The following is an 18,267-nucleotide window of genomic DNA, read 5'->3' on the forward strand; positions in this document are numbered from 1 at the left end:
TACCGCCGCTTCCCAACAAAACCCAGAAATGTTGAAAGCTTTTCATTTTTTAATAGTTGTATTTTGGCTTGCTCCAAACAAAGGATGGGGCTTTTAATTCATTCTTTCAGCTGCATGTTGTCTCTCTTCCGAGGGGTCACGGGTCCCAAGCCTCTTATCGATGCCAGCCTAATAGTGGTAGTAGGTCAGATCTCTCAGAAGCATTTCGTTCGCTCTCCAGGCTAAATGGAGCCGCCATGTCTTTGTTTCCCTGAAGGGTTTTGGACTCCAGGTAAATACAGACAGCTTCTCTGCTGAAAGAAGAGCGGGGAACAACAAACGGCATCCAGGCTGGTGTTTGTTTTTACTACACATTTCATCATCTGATTCGTATTCAGGTCTGTTGTCAAAGGCTTTGGGTAAATGTAACTCCACCTGCCAGGTTATATTACAGGTGGCACATCGTAGAAGCACAATTTGAGATGTTTTCTTCTCCAATTTTAAAGATGTAATTAAAAATGTATACCACAAAATGGCAATTTGGAGCAACTGGAAAAGATATCAACTGGATGCAATGAAACTGTTTCATCCAGAAATCTAGTCATGAACCAAAAACCATCACTGAAATAATAATCATCAGATTTTTCCTGTCTAAAACTAGAGCTAAAACTTTGTCTTTGTCAAACAAAGTTAAATCTAAGTATCCTGAAGCAAAGTTTACCACGTTAGAGAAAATGAAACCTGAATAAATCAAACAGCATTTCCTTCATTTTTAAACCTCCAGTAATTTTAAAACAAACTTTTCTGACAGAAAAACAAATAAATCCTCAAAAAACAGGAAAATATCAGATTTAGATGAAAATGTGTCCATTTGTTGTTGTAAACCAAAAATAAATTGTTTTCCTGTTCATCGATTGTATTAATTTAATAATCTTGTTTATCTTCTTATGAGCCAAATGGTTGTTCATCAGTATTTTGCTTAAAGCTACTTTTAAAACATATTGCCAGAAAACTCATCAATGATTTCTATTTTTATTGTTTTTGTGTTTTTCCTCCTGACGCAGGAAGGAGCTTTTCTGATCCATAAACTGGGAACAGTTGCTACGGCAACGTATCTGACACAGTGAAAAAATGGGTTTTGGGTTTTTCCTCAACAGTTTTCCTGTTATTTTCCGTTTGCTGCACTAATCCCAACATTGTTTCTACCGCGGCGGCGCGGCTACGGATGGAAGAGAATCGACTTTTGGCCTCCAGTTTTGTGCGCACGCACAAACTTTCCAGATACAAAACAACATGGAAGGGCCTATAAATAATTTTCTTTCCATATCTCCATCTTTCATTTTGAGCGATCCAGTATTAACCCTCTCAAAACAATCCTTTGGTAAGCTAACGGTATGCTGGCACTTTGAGCTCAAGTCGAATAAATAAATCAATGAATCAAATAAACGATCATTTAAATACAGTAGCTCACCTTGCAGGCCACTAGGGGCAGAATACTACAGAAGAGGCTAGATTCAGCGTCTTAAACTCAGAGAAAGCAAATTAAAGACTCTTAATCTACTTCTCAGGGATCCGGACTGAAGTTGTCTGCCAGTGTGGATTAGCCCAGACTACTGACCCTCCTTCTGGCTGCCGGCGGCCCCTTGCTGCTGCAGCAGGGACTGGCTGTAGAGGGTGGGCAGCGCTGCGGCGGCGTACTGCTGGATCCCTGAGTAGGCCTGCGTCAGCGCGTCCATGGTGCCTGCCGTGCCGTTGGTGAGCCCTGCGCCGCCCAGGCCTCCGTTTAGAGCCGCCATACCTGAGAGCATTTGAGCAACTTTACATAAAACCCAACAATAAAGAAAGGAGAATGCACTTACTCATTAGCGCTCCCACTGAAGGTTGTGTTTTATCCACACATACACACACAAACACGCACCGACAGTCACAAACAGAACCGTAAAATACACACAGTGAAGACACACCGATACCAAACACACCGAAGACGAGACGCACAGAGTTCAAGTTTCAACCAGCAGAATGAGGATGAGAGCAGCTGATGACGGCCAGAGCTGCAGGAACCAGCATGCAGCAAATCCGACGCAACATCAGCGCCACAAAAACCACAAAATCACAAACATGTTGATGAAAATGTCTACAGAATTATAGATTACATCAATATTTAACAATTAAATGATTCTACACATCCATAAAGAGACAAACACTCAGAAATAAATGAACAAATAAATATTTTGATCTTTAAATGAAAAATTATTACTTTTTTTAATTTTACAATTATTCTTTAATGGGAGTTTTATTTTTCTTTCTAAAATATAAAATTACCTTGGAATAAAATCTAATTTAAATCACTAATATTAAAATATGTTGCGACAAAATATGCTGTGCATTGAAATAGCTTTCAGTGTTATTCAAAATAAATACCTTTTACTTATAATTTACTTTAAACTGTCCAAAAGTACGGAAGAACATTCATGTCATCATTTAATTATTATTATGTAATAAGACTAAAGTTTACTGTTTAATCTTAGTAGATTTATTGTGAAAAATGTTGTGGACTTAATACAGCATAAAATAGTGTCCAGCAATATTCAGTATAAATATGTTTTGCATGTAATTTTGTTTTTTTTGCCCAGAAGTACAGAAATCACGTCATTTATTAGTCATTATAAATCCACAAGATTAAGGTTTACTTATTTTTGAAATAGTTCTCAATGTCACTCAAAATAAAGATTTTTTTTGCATGTAATTTCTTTATTTTTAAACTGTCCAAAAGTACGGAAGAACATCCATGTCATCATTTAATGATTATTGTATGTCCATAAAAAGATTAAAGTTCACTCATAGCAATCCTGCATTTCTAGAATAATTTTATTTTAGCAACTTTTCATAGATGAAAAAATGTCCTGAAAATGGATTAAAAGTCACCGTCAGTTCGGCAGCCATGTTTGTTGATGTTCAGGAAACTTTGTCTGAAAGGATGATGATCTGCTTTCCCAGCCTGTGACGTCTCACTTGCATGTTGAAGGGAGTGCGGCGCGAGTTTAAAAAGTGAGCGAACGCAGCGGTAACACTCATTAGCTGCTTGTAACGGCTTAATATCGCGGCGGAGGGCAACTTGTCTGAGGAGGTCTGACACCGGCCCGGCGTCCTGTCGCCTCGCCGTCAGACACAGTGAAATAAATTATCGCCGCAGCGCTCCGGATTATAGGTCACTCATTTATTCAGGAATAATTGCACCAGTGACCTTTGCAATTCAATTAAGGTCTAGATGTGTTTAAATGAGGGCAGTTGGTGGCGGCGGGTGGATGGAAGAGGGAAGGGGCACCAAAAGGAGAGACTGGGTTAGCGGGGACAAAATGGGAAGCAAAATGGAGGCGACCCATTCGGTTAAAAGGACAAGTGTGTGTGTGTGCTGCAGTATGATTACAGAGAGGATACAGCTACTCCAGCCGAGGAGCGGGAAAGGTCAGAGGAGAATAATGTGGTGGAAGAGGCCGGCAGTGCGGGATCTCTGCTGTCATAACAGCTCTGATTAAGATCCAGACGCCACGTCTGTTCAGAGGTCGAAGGCAGGAGACACAAAGAACCGCAAAGAGCTCCATACGTACCGCCTTCTCCAGATTTAACTGCGTCTGATGTCCCAAAACACCCAAAGAAAGCTACTCTGGATGTTTCCTTTATTGCAGCACTAACTTTAGGTTCATATTCTGACTCCTGGTTTGTTAAAGGGGCCATTTTTCTGATTCAATGGCTTGAAATTGGGCCTCTGTCTCTTTAAGAACTTCTGCTCTTTCTGAACCTCATCCAATATGGCTCCTCCATTAACCCTTTAACTACGTTTTTACCAGTTTGCTCTGAGCAGCAGCTCCTATAATGAGCTCAGCAGTTCCATAAGCTGCTTGCTAATTGCTGCTGGCTAGTCTGAAGGAACTGAGTGTTGGAGGCGGAGCTTGGTCCACCCGGGTGTTTTGCACAGCATGCATGAAAGAATCAAGGCAACACTGAACGTTTGCAAAACTTTGTCACAAATGTCAAAAAACAAAGAAACGCCACTTTGCAGTGGCCATTAAATTAGAAATGAAATGAAAATCATCAATCAATAAGTTTGCTGATGTGATGAGTCATTAAAAAACAGGCGAAGACAATGCTGCGCCACGATGCTCCAACTAGGAATTAATTCATCTCAAAGTTTTTTCTTGCAAATTTTTGACTTTGAGCTCAGAAACTTTCATGTTTTTGTAGAAAATTTCTGATACTAATCTCAAAATATCTGATTTTTTTAGGTAATTTACTCATTTTTAAATCGCACTGAATCATGCATGTTAAATGGAGAAAATATTTACTTCAACAGTTTGGCATGATGCTTTGAATTACAGTTTATTTATGTGGTTTTTGACGTAATGTGATTATTATTGACATGCAGTGAACTGTCAGCATTTATGGGCTTTAGAAAACGCAGCTGACTACGAATCCTTAAAACTCGATCTAGACACGATTATAACCGCCTATTTTAATATTTCAGACACCAAATGTATCATAAAATGCATTAACACGTGAAATACATCTTATTTCTTAGATATTCTGTAAAAAACAAATAATAAATACGCAAATTTATTGTGGAAAAACAATCTTTTTTTACAGACTGAGAACAGCTAAAATTAGCAGCTCTGATTAGCAAATCTGTTTAAAACCCAGAAATAACAGCAAACACAACAGCAAAATGACACAGCGCCACCTTGTGGCCGACGTACAAAACGGTCCCACTCAGCAGCAGCTGGTTCACGCTTACAGCAAGCACAACCCGGGTCACAACCAGGAAGCAGATGGAGCGATGGAGCGATGGGTTAATGAGTGGGATGTCTGCGGCTAAAGGAGGAAGCTTTGGCTGGAATAAAGTTTTAATAAACCAGAGACACAGAGAGACACCAGGAAGAACCAGAGTGGGACACATGCAAGAACTACTTGGTTCAAATATGAAACTAGCTCAAATTCTTGAGCATGTTTTGGAAATAAAGCATCTATAATCAGATTTGTCATTTTAAAAACTAAAGAATCATTAAGTTGAGGTGTGAGTCAAACCCCGTGTCTCTGCTCAGCGGTGGCGTTGCCTTCGGGTGTGATGGTTGAAGGTTGGGGTGGAGTGGCTGATGGCAGGGTGAATACTCACTGTTGATGCTACCTGCTAGTGCATTAATGTTGTTCAGGCCAACAGTTGCGCCTGCCAGGCCCTGCAGGGTACCCAGAGAGGTCAGAGAGTTCATGGCACCGGCGTTGGAGCTGGCCGTTGTGCCTGCTGCTGGGAAACCAAAGGGTAGGAGAGAGAGCGAGAGGAAGAGGAGACAGAGAAGTGGATGAGTTATATCCAACATTCAGCAGCTCTCAACAAACACAGATAGGTGGTTTTAAGGTGCTACGTGTAGCATTGGAAGGTTTAATGACGTCAGGCTCAGACTAGGTGGTTCATTTCTGATGCTACACCATGTGAAAATAATGATTTATCGTATAAATGTGCATTTTTCATCCCGTGTGACGCGTTCATTCAACTGAAAGTTTTGAGATGCTTCATGGACGAGCCATCATGGTGCATCAGTGCAAAAATTAATTCTTATTTATGTCATTTTCAGATGTTGGAGAAAGTTGCAGAACAGAGTCAAAAGTTACTACAACTGTTACAGGAAGTCCTTAAAAAGTCTTAAATTTGTGTATCTAAAATTAAAGTTAAAATGTCTTAAATTTGTTGTTTTGTACTTGCAGGACTTTTCTGAGAGGCAAAGGTCTGAGTCGCATGCAGACATCATCACTGCGTTCTGTGACTCTGGGTGGTTGAGGCTAACAGTAACTAGATGCTAATATAGCTAGCTAGCTTGCTGCTTTTTGGCTAAGTGGAAATTTATTGGCAGTTGACGGAATGACGTTCATCTTCGCCGTTGATTCCCTTCTGTTGCAAACCCAAATGAAGTTAGGAGCATTCTGTGCAAAAACACTTGGCAGGGTTAAGACTGCAGAGTCTGAACATATGCAGCTTTCTTTAAATTTTGTCAGGATACTGGTCTTAAAAGGTCTTAGGTTTGAGAGATTTGTTAGATGAGATGAAGTAATAGTCAAAGTGTTTAACTGGCCTATCAGCATCGTCTGACCAAGTAGCTGCGGTTGTTAGCTTGTGGATCAGAAGCAGAATCGTTCGGGAACCAAGGCTCCAGATTCTGACATGGTTCTAAAACAACCTAATAATGCAGATTCGTTAACATGGACAAAATGCTACAAGTAACACCTTTGGTAACATTTATTTTTACATAGAACGGCAACTTTGAACCTAAGTTGAGGAATTAGACAAAGATAAAAGCCCCTGTCTATAAAGCAGACATACAACCATTGTAAAAAGAAAGTACACCCCTTTCCTGTTGTAACGTTTATCTGGATGACTTCCTGATGTGTTCAGGATTGTTGTTCTGTTTAGGACCCAGACAGATGGACTCACATTTGACTCTGAAATACTTTGTTTTGTAGAGGTTCATGGTTCATTCAATAACTTAAGGAGCCCAAAGCATCATGTCTCCACCACCGTTCTTCACAGTTCTTGTTTTGGCCAACAGATGATGGTGAAAACAAGAACTGTGGAAACAAGAACTTTGGCCTCATCTTGTCCTTCATCCAGACGCAGCTGTGCTAACCTGCTGCCATCTTGTTTTTAGATAGAAGAAGCTTTGTCGTTTAATCCTTTGAAATACCCATTCTGGTTCATCGTCATGGCGACCATTTCTCTGACTGGGACATCAACGCTTTGGATGACTAGTATATGGGGAATAATTTTCTTAAGATATTTCACCTTCTCCACTTGAAGGAGGAACTTCCCTCCAACCTAGAAAGTGTAAGCCACTCTTTTCTAAAGAACCATTGTCTCGGTCTTGGAGTAGCTGATGCAAACTGCCCCCAGTGCAAGTTGTACATTTTGGCCAGAGGGAGTCGGCAGAACCATATCATCCACAAAGACAAAATCCACTGATCCCCAAACCAGACCTCTGGCTGCGTCTAGAAATCCTGTCCATCTAAGTTATGAACAGGACCAGTGATAAAGGGCAGGCCTGCCGGAGTCCAACACTCAGGAGATTGGGAGTAATGCAAGATTCAACTTATTGGTCGGACTACATTCCTACCCTCAACTATGGTCACAAAATTTGGGTCACGACCAAAGGAACGAGATCCTGGACCCTGCGAAATAAATTTCCTTCACAGGACATCAACTGGTGGAGGAGTTTGGAGTAGAGTCACCGCTTCTCCTCATCGAAAGGTTTCAGATGAGGAGGCATTTTTTCCTGATGACCCCTGATGAGTTTCAGGCATGTTCCTGCAGGACGAAGTCCAGGAGGGACTAAGTCTGTTGGCTGGACTAGAGTTGGATGTGGTGACTGAAGGGGGATGTTTGGCCGTCTCTCCAGAAACCTCTGAACCTGCGACCCAAGTCCTGGTTGACGAATGACAATGAGTACAAATAATTTTCCTCTCTGGAGAAAGTTGGAATTTGTATATTGAAGGGCTGAAACTGTTGCTGATATTTTTCCTTCCTGGCTTGGCATGAATTAAGCACTTTAGTTGGGATTTACTTAGTTGCGATTATATTCAAATAATTTTTGACCTAGTAGAAAGCAGGGGTGTACTTTCATTTTCCTTCTATTGAATCTGCAAACCGGCAGGAAGACAGCGTCCACACAGACACTTCTCATCGTTTCATTCCCTAATAATTTATATGATGGTTCCTCACACATATCTGGATTCAAATAAGTTGTAAAATCCAAAAATAAAAAGAATCACCAAGACAAATGAGGTCAACACAGGAGAAAGACACGAGGAGACACTGATATGTCAACGGTGAGGGTGAGATGGAGGGGAATGTGGAGCACAAAGCTCGCGATCTCCTTCCTTTCCAGACAAAACAAAACAGAGATTGAATCTATTCATTTACCCTTCATCTCATCAAAGCGTTGCCAACAAAGCAGGATTGCCGCTGAATGTATTAGAGATGGTGTGGCAGAGGGAGCATTATGTCAGCACACGTTGCAAAACAAAGACGCTGGCCTGTCTCCATGCAGAACGGTCTATATTTATCAAACTGGAGTGACGTTTTCAGTTTCATTGACACATGCAGTACAGCAGCACTCATTCACAGCGAGCACCTCAACCTGAGTGTGTAATATTCAAGGTTGGAGTGACATTTGGCACCAGAGAGAGAAAGAGGCGAAAAGTATGGAGAGAAGGAGCGAGACGAGGAGGAGGAGAGACAAGACAAGAACGGGCATTTGGAGCAGCGTGAGCGTTGAGGAGGAGGAAGAGTGGCGGCTGAGGGAGGAAGAGGAGGAGGAGGCTGGTTTTTCATATTCATGCTCTGCTGAGAGGGTGCTGCTGGAGCGAGGCCGAGCCGACACGAGAGGGTGGGGTGATGGAGCAGAAACAGGAAGCTTGTCAAAAAGAGGGCAGGAGCAGGAGACGAGGGCAACAAGGAGAGACGGAGGAGGAAGGAAATCTGAAGATGGTGGTGTTTAACCCGAGACAACCTGGTGCGTTCAAACCCACATCTACGAGGCGGACGTTATCAACACGCACCCCGTCTGTCGGGGAACAACAGCCTGAGCGACATCTGGAAACACAACATGGAGGTGGAAACACCTGAACCTGACAGACATTTAGGCAAACGCTCATGCACACACATCATACGTCACCCCATCACGTATGATGGGGTGACGACACGCCACAGGATGCTGAAAGACAGGACGCAAGGAGGCCAATGACATCTACACGGCGTCCGTGTTAGGGTGAGGTGGACACACACCACGGATGAAGACCGGAGCGATGGCGATGGGTGGAGCTGATGGTTTGGCCGGCGTGCCAGGGTCGTGACGTGACAAATGGTAACAGCGGAAAGCGGAGGCCGGCGTTGGGCGGCCCGCCCGAGCCGAGCGGCTGCGGCGTTACCTGGGCTGGCCAACGCTCCCAGGGAGGCGGCGCTGGAGGACAGGGGGTTTGCGGTGGAGGGGCTGGCTGAGTTTTGGGCCGCCGCCGCCGCTGCCGCTAAAGTGGCCAGGTTCTGCAACTGCAGAGCGCTCATACCTGGAGAGAGGAGCCAGAGAGGGTGGTGTCAAAGCTGGGGGACCGCCTGGGCCGGACCGGGACAGAGGTGACCACCGGAGAGCGCGTATTCCCTCTACAAATACACCTGGAAACAAGCTGCTTTCTTCTTTCTCTTCAAACAAACTACACAATCTTTGCTTCAGAGTGTGAAGGTAAACACTCCAGCAGCTGAATTCACTAATAAGTCCCAAATGGGCCTGAATCAGTAAAAGCAGCTGCTGTAGTGTTTAGTCCTGGTGTGTTTCTCCCAGGCAGAGCTGCTCTGGAGGCAGAAATAATCAGAGTGATTTAGTTCAACTTATGTTTCTCTCTTTCAACAGCACTCGATTAAAACCCTGCGGAGCGGCCTCAGAAACGCAGAGAGGAAACTAACCTTTTCTAAAACATTTTTGCAGCTCTGTAGTCTGTTATATCACTTTAAAAATTCAACTCCTGGAGGTCATTTTGCAGCTAAAACTAATTAAAATACTCAGCACACGGAAACGCATCAAGCTCCAGGCAGATTAATCACATTTTTGAGATAATTTTAGGATTTACTCTTCGTAGTTGCAGGCGTCTGAGTAACATACACAACCATCAATATTTCTGGCCAACACCAGCTTATTTACACCAACTTTTAACAAAAATTATTTTCATCTAGATTGTTTGAAATTCATGAGGGCTCACAAGTATGAATATTTGTACTTAAATTCCCTAAATATCTACAAGTTATTTACATCAAAAGACCACTGGTTCTTTTGTTGGGGATGCAATCTTCAGCTCCACCACTAGATGGTGACAAAACCTTTTTTCATCTTCCTTAATTTTTTAAATTGTAATCCATTTTACAATTACATGATGCATGAACATAAATTAAGGTAAGCTAGTAAAAGAGGACTTTAATGTTTTAGTTTAATGTTTATGCTGTTCTACGGTAGCCCAGATGGTGCTGGTGCTTTCTGTTGCAATCTACAAGTCAGCCACTAGGTGGTATTAAAAACTGCATGAAGCTCCTTTAAAGTCTAAAAAAATAATAGACCTGATTTATAAAAGCATATAAATGACAGTAAGTAAGGCATTAAAACTTCTAATACTTAAAAATATGTTACTACAAAACAACTTTTTCTTGGCCAGTTTTAGTTTGGGATCTTGTTTTAAGGAGGTTAAGCAGAAATCAGGAAACTTTCCTGAAGCATACGGCTACTCTGTACAGATATAGACGAAGATAATGGAGCTGGCACATCTTTTCTCAAGGCCACTTTAAGCACCATTATTTTGGAAATACTGTTTTTTTTTATTTCTTTAATTGTTTTTAACTGTTTATCAGTTTTACATAATTCCAGTAACCAAATTTGATTTTGTTTAGTAATGTAATACAGTATCAATATTTAGCTCTTCCTAATTATAAACATTTTTTTTTAAATTGCTCTGTTAGTTATTAAAACAGTGATTCATCTTGGTGCTCTTATTTTGAAATGTAAGCAGAAGCTGTGTGTTGGGGAGAAGCAAAACGAATAACTGTTGGTGAAGCTGCTAACGTTGCACAATTTGCCTGCTGTAATTTTATCTCAGTGCTTAATAAGTTGTAACAATGAGTCAGATAAATAAGCAAGACAAATATATAAAAAGAAAACTGAAATTGTCACACGTTGAATCAGGAGAGGTTGTTGAGAAACGCCTACGATGATTTGCATCATCCAAACGATTACTTTTGATTTTGGTCCAATAAGATGAGATCTGGTCGTCCAATAGCTCTGTGCTTCATTTTGTTTGTCCAATCAGGTGTGGCTCTGCCAAGTAGACGCCTCCTTCGTCTACCTGGTTTGGATTGAACATTGGGATTTTATCTCATCTGCATTACAAAGCCAAACATCCAAGAAACTGTCCAATGACTCTACAACTGTTCCCTTTACTGTCCGATGCCCCTGGAACTGCCTGAAAACACGTTATGGATGTGCCGGCTCCATTACTGAGACCAAATGTTCTCCAAATTGGACCACAACAAAGTCGCTTCAACCTTTTGTCGTAGTTTAAATGAAAGCAGGAACCCCACTACTCTCTCTCAGCATATTTAATGACTCCATGCCAACAGCTGATTGGTACCGAAGAGGCAATAAAACATCAGCATCTCGCTGAACATCTTCATCTCTGACAAGCAGAACTTTCCACAGACGGCATGTCTCCAACACACGAGCTTGTTAAAGTTAAGGGTGGCACATATGAGGTGTATGTGTTGTATATACAGGCTGGGTGTATATACAGTCCTATGGGAGTACGCACATGTAGAGAGACACACAAACGAGACGCAACGAAGAAAATACATCTTGTTAGACAGAGATATCCTTCACCCAGACAACCAAACTGAACGATGACAACAGATGGCTGGATTCATCACTTGGATTCACACTTCTGATTGGTAAATTAAAAGGCTTAAAAAGAGACAGAAAGGAAGAGAGAAAGAGGCTGGCGGCGTTTAGAGTCCTCGTCTTGTTTTCAGTCTCCAAGTTGCTGCAGCCGAGTGCGAGAGCTCAGAGTTTCAGGGCGGCTAATGCGACGTGTTTGCACAAACGATGTGTGCGACTCCTCCACTCGTCTCTGCTGCTCGGGAACACCGCCACCGCCGCAGCCAAAACCAATTGTGTTTTCAGGGCGATTTTCTCCAATTTTCTGTCATACACCCAAAGCTGAAATGGATTTCTATTTTCAGGCGAGGCAGGAATAAAAACAGCCGTCACTCATTCTATCAAAGTCTAACAAAAACACACGCTCACAGCCGTGCTAATTCTGGCCATGTCTTACTTATAGGAGCCAGACAATGGAGCAAATGAGCAAGAAGATGTGCAACTTTACGGAGCGAATGGTATTGATCCGCCTTTGGAACCGCATGTACCTGATTTGTTTGTAAAATGCAACACGAGTATTAAAGGTTCTTTTCTTTGAATTTATTGCTGCAACCTTTTATTTTCCAATCTGGTACTTTCTGTCTTTCTTCCCCTCTCTTCTTGTCTTTGTTCTAATTTATCCTTCCTTGACCTTCCTCTTTCATTGACCTTCTGAGCTGTTTTCCTCTCTTTGACCTTTCCGTTTAGCTAATGGCCTTTTCCTTCTTGTTCTTCATGGTTTTTATTGGTCTCCACTTTTAATTACGACTTTATTTCCCCGTTTCACTCACTTTCTTAGATGATGGTCACAAAGTCCATCTAGTGTTTCTGCTTTTAGCTCCGACAGCCCAAATCTAACATCTTGATTTATCTCGGTGTCCTTTCCCTCAAGTCATTGTCCTTGGAAATCTTGTTGTGTTGAAAATATAAGATTTTATTGCATTTCTACCAAAGGAAGTCAAAGACTGAAGTTATAATCCCAGGCTTGGTTTGAAAAGTCGTTAAAAGTCGGGATATGTTCAGTCAGATTAGTTTGATCTGCACAAATAAACTCAAGTGAGAAACTTCATCAAACAAAATATCAGCAAATTCAAGTTTTCAGTCATAAAGTATTTTCCGGTTCTGGTTCTGCTGCAGGTTTCTTCCTGTTTAAAGGAAGTTTTTCCTCTCCACTGTCGCCACATGCATGTTCTGGATGAGGGATTCCTGCTGAGCCATAGACTGTCTTGGAAATCGTTTTTGAATAATAAATTAGATGAACAGGATGTTTGATTGGACTGAATTAAGATCTGAAAGTTGTGGTTTGATTGCAGTGTGCCCATTAGCAAGGCACTTCAGTCTGTTACCAATCAGATACCAATAAATCTTCCCATTTATTGATATTTATTGGCTTTCCTCAGCAGAGTTTCCCCCGGCTGACTGTTTTTGTGAACTGTGTGCACCAACTGTGCATTTTTATAACTTGTAACATTTTTTAACACTAAAACTCAGCAGGTTTTCTGAAAGTGCTTGTTGTCGTTCGAACTGGGATTTCTAAGGTGAAGCCATTTTATTTTAATTCCAGTTTTAATTGTGTGGTATGTATTTGACTACTGCACCATTTTCTTTTATTTTCTTCCTCTTTTTATCTTTATTTTTCCCTCCCAGACTCCATTTTCTCCTTTCCTCCAGTTTGATTCATGACAGCAGCGACTACAAAGCAGCTCTTCTTCTGTTTCTATCTTTTTCTCTCTTCATGCAACCTTTTCTCACCCTGTTTCTCCACAGTGACTCTTACTTGCATTTGTCAAAGGCTATCTCCTTCGCTGAACGTACATTTTCCAGACAGTCATGAGGAGAAGAGAATAAAATCTCCCGGTTGGGGAGGAATGAGGAGCAGGCAGCGATGGAGAGGCGACTGGGAGACAAACGGATCAGAGTCGGAGGATCTGGGTTGTGCAGATGGTGCGTGAGCGGCTCCATTGTGTGTGAGCACATATGTGTGGAAGGATGCGAGCGCTCCAGCCCGCCGTTGGCTGCGTCTAATTGAAAGCTCATTGGTGTAATTGAAGCCTCTCAGCTCTTCAGCTCCTCGTGTTAAAGACTGGGACCAGATGTCATTCAGCTGTCTCACATCTCCTGCCAATCACTAATGCTCCCCGTCTCTTCCTCACCAGCGCAGATGGAGCACCGGCGCTTTTCTCTCCACGCTCGTTCCAAATCCTCACAGAGCCGATTTGTCAGCGAGATTTTAAGGAATACGAGACGCCGAGACGGGAAAACTGGGAGGCGGAGCGGCTTTGAGAGAGCAAAGCAGAAAACTGGAGCTTCAAATCAAAACGACCAAGAAAAGGTCAGACCTCAGCGGGACGAGGGAGAAATCCAACATAACCTGGTCAACTTTCCAGAGATGAAAACTCGTTTCATACAAATTCAATGCAAATGTGCTTAGAGTGGCAGGTTTTTATATACGGTCGGAGAAAACAACTGTAAGAAAGGAAGGAACAGAAGATACAGAAAGACGAGAACAGAAAGAAAAGGAATAAGGAAAGAGTTATGTTTGAAGAAAAGATGGGAATCTGTGAAGAACAAGAAATGAAAAGGAAGAGAGAAAGAAATGAGACCGAGGAGAGAAAGAGAGGAAAGAAGGAAGGAAATAATAAAGTCTGGACACAAATATTTCTCCATAATTTTCTTGAAAAACTCTGAAACCAAATCCATATTGTGCCACTTATCCCGACTGCGAAGGAATCCTGGAAAGTCGGCAGAAAATCTGCATAAAGAGGCTTTGAAGCTAAAGAGCAAAGAGGAGATGAAGAGTGCGAGTTTCCACCATCGTCTCAAAGTCTTAAGCAACTTAAAGCTTAAAAAATTTGATTTCTCAATCGTTCTGATCTGGTCTTTCTGGAAAGCTTGAGGATTATTGCAAAGTGCACTTTTCCATTCTCAGCTTTTTCAACTTTCTCTCTGCAAAACACTTTGTTGCTCTGAATGGCCAATCATTTCCTCCTAAACGGCAGCGAACGCCTTCATCTTTGCTCTGGTCCTCCAGTAGATGGCGCCAGCCCGCAGCGCTGCGCTCACACCACCTTTAACCATTCTTCTGCGCTCCCTTTCTCCCGTTTCTTTCCTCCTTTCTTGTGATTCATCTATCCCTGACAAAGCCTCGCCGCTGCCGCTACACGCCCTGGGCACAACTCTTTGCCTGGCCTCATTAAAAGATCAAGACAAATCTTAGCAACGGTTAATAAATCTTCAGGGCAACGAGCTCTCTTTACTCCGCCACGCGAGTTCATCTGTTATGCTCTTTGGTCCTCTTTTAGAAGTCTGTGGAAATAAATATATTACAACAAAGAGAGCAGAGCTGTGGTAGATTGTGAGCGTGTTGACGGACGACTCACCGGCCATCTGCTGGATCCCGCTGAAGGCGCCCAGGTTGCCGGAGGAGGCGGCCTGCTGCAGCAGCTGAAAGGGAGACAGACGCAGAGTGAGCCGGGCGGACGCAGCGAGGAAACGCCGAGAAGCGGCTGAGCTTCCCGGCTCGGCGCTCGATGAGTAAATGAGCTGCTAATATAGTCTGATCTCTCCTCAAAGCGAGCCGTTTGCATTCCTGCACAGTTCTCCAGACAACTTGTGCATGAAAGCTCTAATCTGGCTGACTAATTAGATTCCAAAACAAATCAGGAATACTGATGGCGTCAGAAACTCAGCATTCGAAGACTCAAATTAACAGCAAATTAACATCTTGTTTCCATTGTGGGAATTTCTTTTCAACAACGGCGGAGAGAGAGGATTCACAGAGCTGAAAAATCTCTCAAATAAATCAATATCCAGTAAAGGAGCGGCTGTCCTCCCCCCAGCTCATCCAGAGACTCGCTGTGCTTAATTTAAAAACTGAAGCAGAATCGAAACAAGTCTCACTAAAAATGGGGAAAAGTAGAGAAAGATGAAGAGAACGAGCTGCAGGAGAAGAAGAAATGTCCCAATCAGATGAAACGGGGGCTCAGCGATTCTCCAGGGACTCAAAATCATTTGAGATCCGTTTTCCTGAATTGATTTGAGAAAAATCCCAGAAAGGTTTAAAAAGTAGTCACTCTTTTTTTAAAATGAACTCTTTCAGAGCAAACCGATAAAAAGCAGCTTTCAATGAGCATTTCACTAAATGCTTCATCATCATGTTAAATCATATCCACATCTCACAAAACAAACAAACTTGATTACAGCACAGACAGAACCCGTCTGACAACACGAAGCAGGCCAGTGGGTCCTGGAGGCCCGGCGTCCTGCATGTTTCACTTCCCTCCCTGGTTACACCTGGACCAAATGATGGAGGCCTAAGCAGAACATCGACCTGCTGAAGAGGACGTTTCCTCCAGGGAGGAGCTGGAACATGCAGGAGGCCGGACCTCCAGGCCTGAAGCTGGTTCCCACCTGACAGTTTGCTTTAAAACCAGAGTGGTTGACAGAACCACGGCTTCAGGTTGTGAGCTTCAGGTGAAGCAGGAGGAAAATGATCAAGAAGAACCTCTAGATGGGTTTGTAGTGGCCTAGTCAAAGTCTGGCTTGAATCTGACAAAGATCCAACCTTAAGGAAGCAAAGAAAAAGTTCTCTGCAGCGACGTTTTAGACAAGCTGCTTCTTGCTTTTCCTCAGATGTTCGTTTGCTCATCAGACATTCAGTCAGAAAAAGGAAAAGATAAAAACTTTATGTTTTAAATACTGAGGTGGCGAAACGTCCGACTTCAAGGGTCGGTTTGTTTTTGTCCTTGTAGAGGAAATGTCTTCCTAATAAATCTGCAAAACTGATTAATGCTAAAAAGAAGTCATACTGTACAGAGTGTAAATATTTGGTTTAAATAATTTTAGAATCAAAGCTAATTTTGTTTGGTTATTGCATCATTAATCTGGTCATGGATGCATTTTTCCTGCTTCTCCTTTAAACACGCCTCCGCAGGGCTAACTGGTTAGCTTTAGCTTTAGCTCGGATTCAAAGAGGAAGAGTGATGAAGGTGAGGGTCAGCTGCAGGGAGGAAGAGGAAAGCAGAGGAGAAAAGGAGGCAGGGAGTATTTTGGGAGAGTCTTTCTGGTCGGGGCACTGACTGTGGCTGCGCTGGCCACGGGGCTGCAGGGTGTGACGGAGGAGGAGGTGATGATGGAGGCGGGCGGCGCGGCGGCGACTCTTACAGCCAGGTACTGCGGGGTGAGGCCGCCCAGGCCCGTCAGGCTCCCCCAGGTGGTCGCACTGTTGAGCTGCTGCATCTGCTGCGCCAGCTGCTGCTGCAGACGCCGCTGCTCCTTGTCCTTCTGCGTGTCGGCGAACTTCACCACGATGGGAGACGAGCAGCCCTGAGGAGGAGAGAGGCAAGAACAGAAAGACTGTTACAGCCAAAAACAAAAAAAACAACCAGAAGGTGACGCCTTAGGTGAGAACAGGTCTACGGCCTAAACAAAACATGTTTAGTACATTTTGTGCACGTCGTTCTTAAAGAATGAGATTTTCCATTCAGTTTTTGGGCCTCTGTCACTTTAAATCCATATAAGCTGCTGCTGGCCACGCCCCCAGGTTAACGGTTACACCTGCACATTAAAATGGCTGCAAACAGATTTGCAAATATACAGCTGTACATCTTTGAAAAGCAAAAGTTGGGCCTTCTGCCTTCTGGATGGTAAGTCACCAACAAAACTCTTGTCTTTTCCAGCAGCCATTGTACAGCAGGAAAACCAGGTGACCAAATCAGCTCCACTCTGGTTGCTAGGTAACGGGGCTGGGCTATGCTGGTGTTGCTAGGTAACGGGCAGTGCCTCCTGATTTGCGACGTTACATTTTGGAGGGTTTTGAAACGGCTCATTTTCCAGACACCATAAAACGCAAATTCTGACAAAAAACCGTCTGGGAGTTACGTTTGTTTTTGAAAACCCAAACAAAAGTACAGAAACGTGCAAAATGTAAATTTTCCACAATGTGTCCCCTCTAAGTGCTGCATGTAATAAAGGCTGCGATGTGCAGAAGCGTGTTAGCGACACAGGACACGCACGCAGTCGCTCAGGAAACTCTCCTCTAAAGCCAGCGGGGCTTTCTTCTTCTTTCCCCCACAAGGCCTCAGTTATCTCTGAGTCCAAAACGGTTTCACCAGACACTGATTTCCCGACTTCTCCAACTATTTCATCATCTTTTATGAAGTGAGACTTGATGTGCGAGTGAGTGTGTGTGTGTGTGTGTGTGTGGGGAGAAAGTGAGAGTGATTGGGATAACCATCAGGAGAGGGCGACAGGGCAAGAGGGAGATTCAGAAATGTGGACAATCAGGAGTAATTGTCTGGATTTCTGCTGCTGCCGGGTTGCAGAGACAAAGCCAGGCTCACAAAGGGGCCGACGCGTCGGACATGAGACGGAAACGCGTCTCGTTCTCTGATGAAAGTTACAGTAAAGCTCAAAGTGATAATCTGTTGCAACACATCATTCCTCGCGCAGTGCAATCAAAGCCTAACTAGGGGCAAATCCGTCGGAAAACAAAGGCAATCTGCCACAGGAGGATGGAAACCTTTTGATTGAAACATTTAGTTTGAGGAGGGATCCGCACTCGGTGAAGGGGGGAGGGATTCGGCTACTTTGCAGATGGCGGCGAGTGCTGAGAGGCGCAGAACGCCGAGTGTCTGGGACCGAGGGAAGGCAGCCGCAAATACAACAACAACCAGAGCTGCCAATCTGAGATTTCATGAAAGCTTCCAGAAATTTCTTTATTCCTTCAAAACGTTCTTGACCTTTCAGTTTCTAAAAGGTTATTTGGACTTTTCCCTCAATTCTCATCTCCTGTCAGTTCGCTGTC

The 18,267-nt window shown here is 43.2% G+C and overlaps 1 protein-coding gene across 31 annotated transcripts in view; it reads right to left on the reverse strand.

Annotated features, from left to right (window-relative positions):
• The window catches only part of celf2 (cugbp, Elav-like family member 2), a 480,486-nt gene that overhangs the window by 8,503 nt on the left and 453,716 nt on the right, over window positions 1-18,267 (reverse strand). For 4 of the 31 annotated variants that reach the window (XM_044109128.1, XM_044109126.1, XM_044109101.1 and 1 more), the window contains 5 exons: window positions 16,542-16,787; window positions 14,843-14,906; window positions 8,947-9,081; window positions 5,147-5,275; window positions 1,598-1,795 (listed from right to left, as the gene is read on the reverse strand). In XM_044109128.1, the coding sequence (XP_043965063.1) occupies window positions 1,598-1,795; window positions 5,147-5,275; window positions 8,947-9,081; window positions 14,843-14,906; window positions 16,542-16,787 (772 nt within the window). The remainder of the gene's footprint in view (window positions 1-1,597; window positions 1,796-5,146; window positions 5,276-8,946; window positions 9,082-14,842; window positions 14,907-16,541; window positions 16,788-18,267) is intronic. The other 27 variants (XM_044109104.1, XM_044109103.1, XM_044109123.1 and 24 more) reach the window with 13 other exon arrangements.

This window comes from Gambusia affinis, linkage group LG23, assembly GCF_019740435.1.
Source record: "Gambusia affinis linkage group LG23, SWU_Gaff_1.0, whole genome shotgun sequence".
In the NCBI taxonomy this organism is placed as follows: Eukaryota; Metazoa; Chordata; class Actinopteri; order Cyprinodontiformes; family Poeciliidae; genus Gambusia; species Gambusia affinis.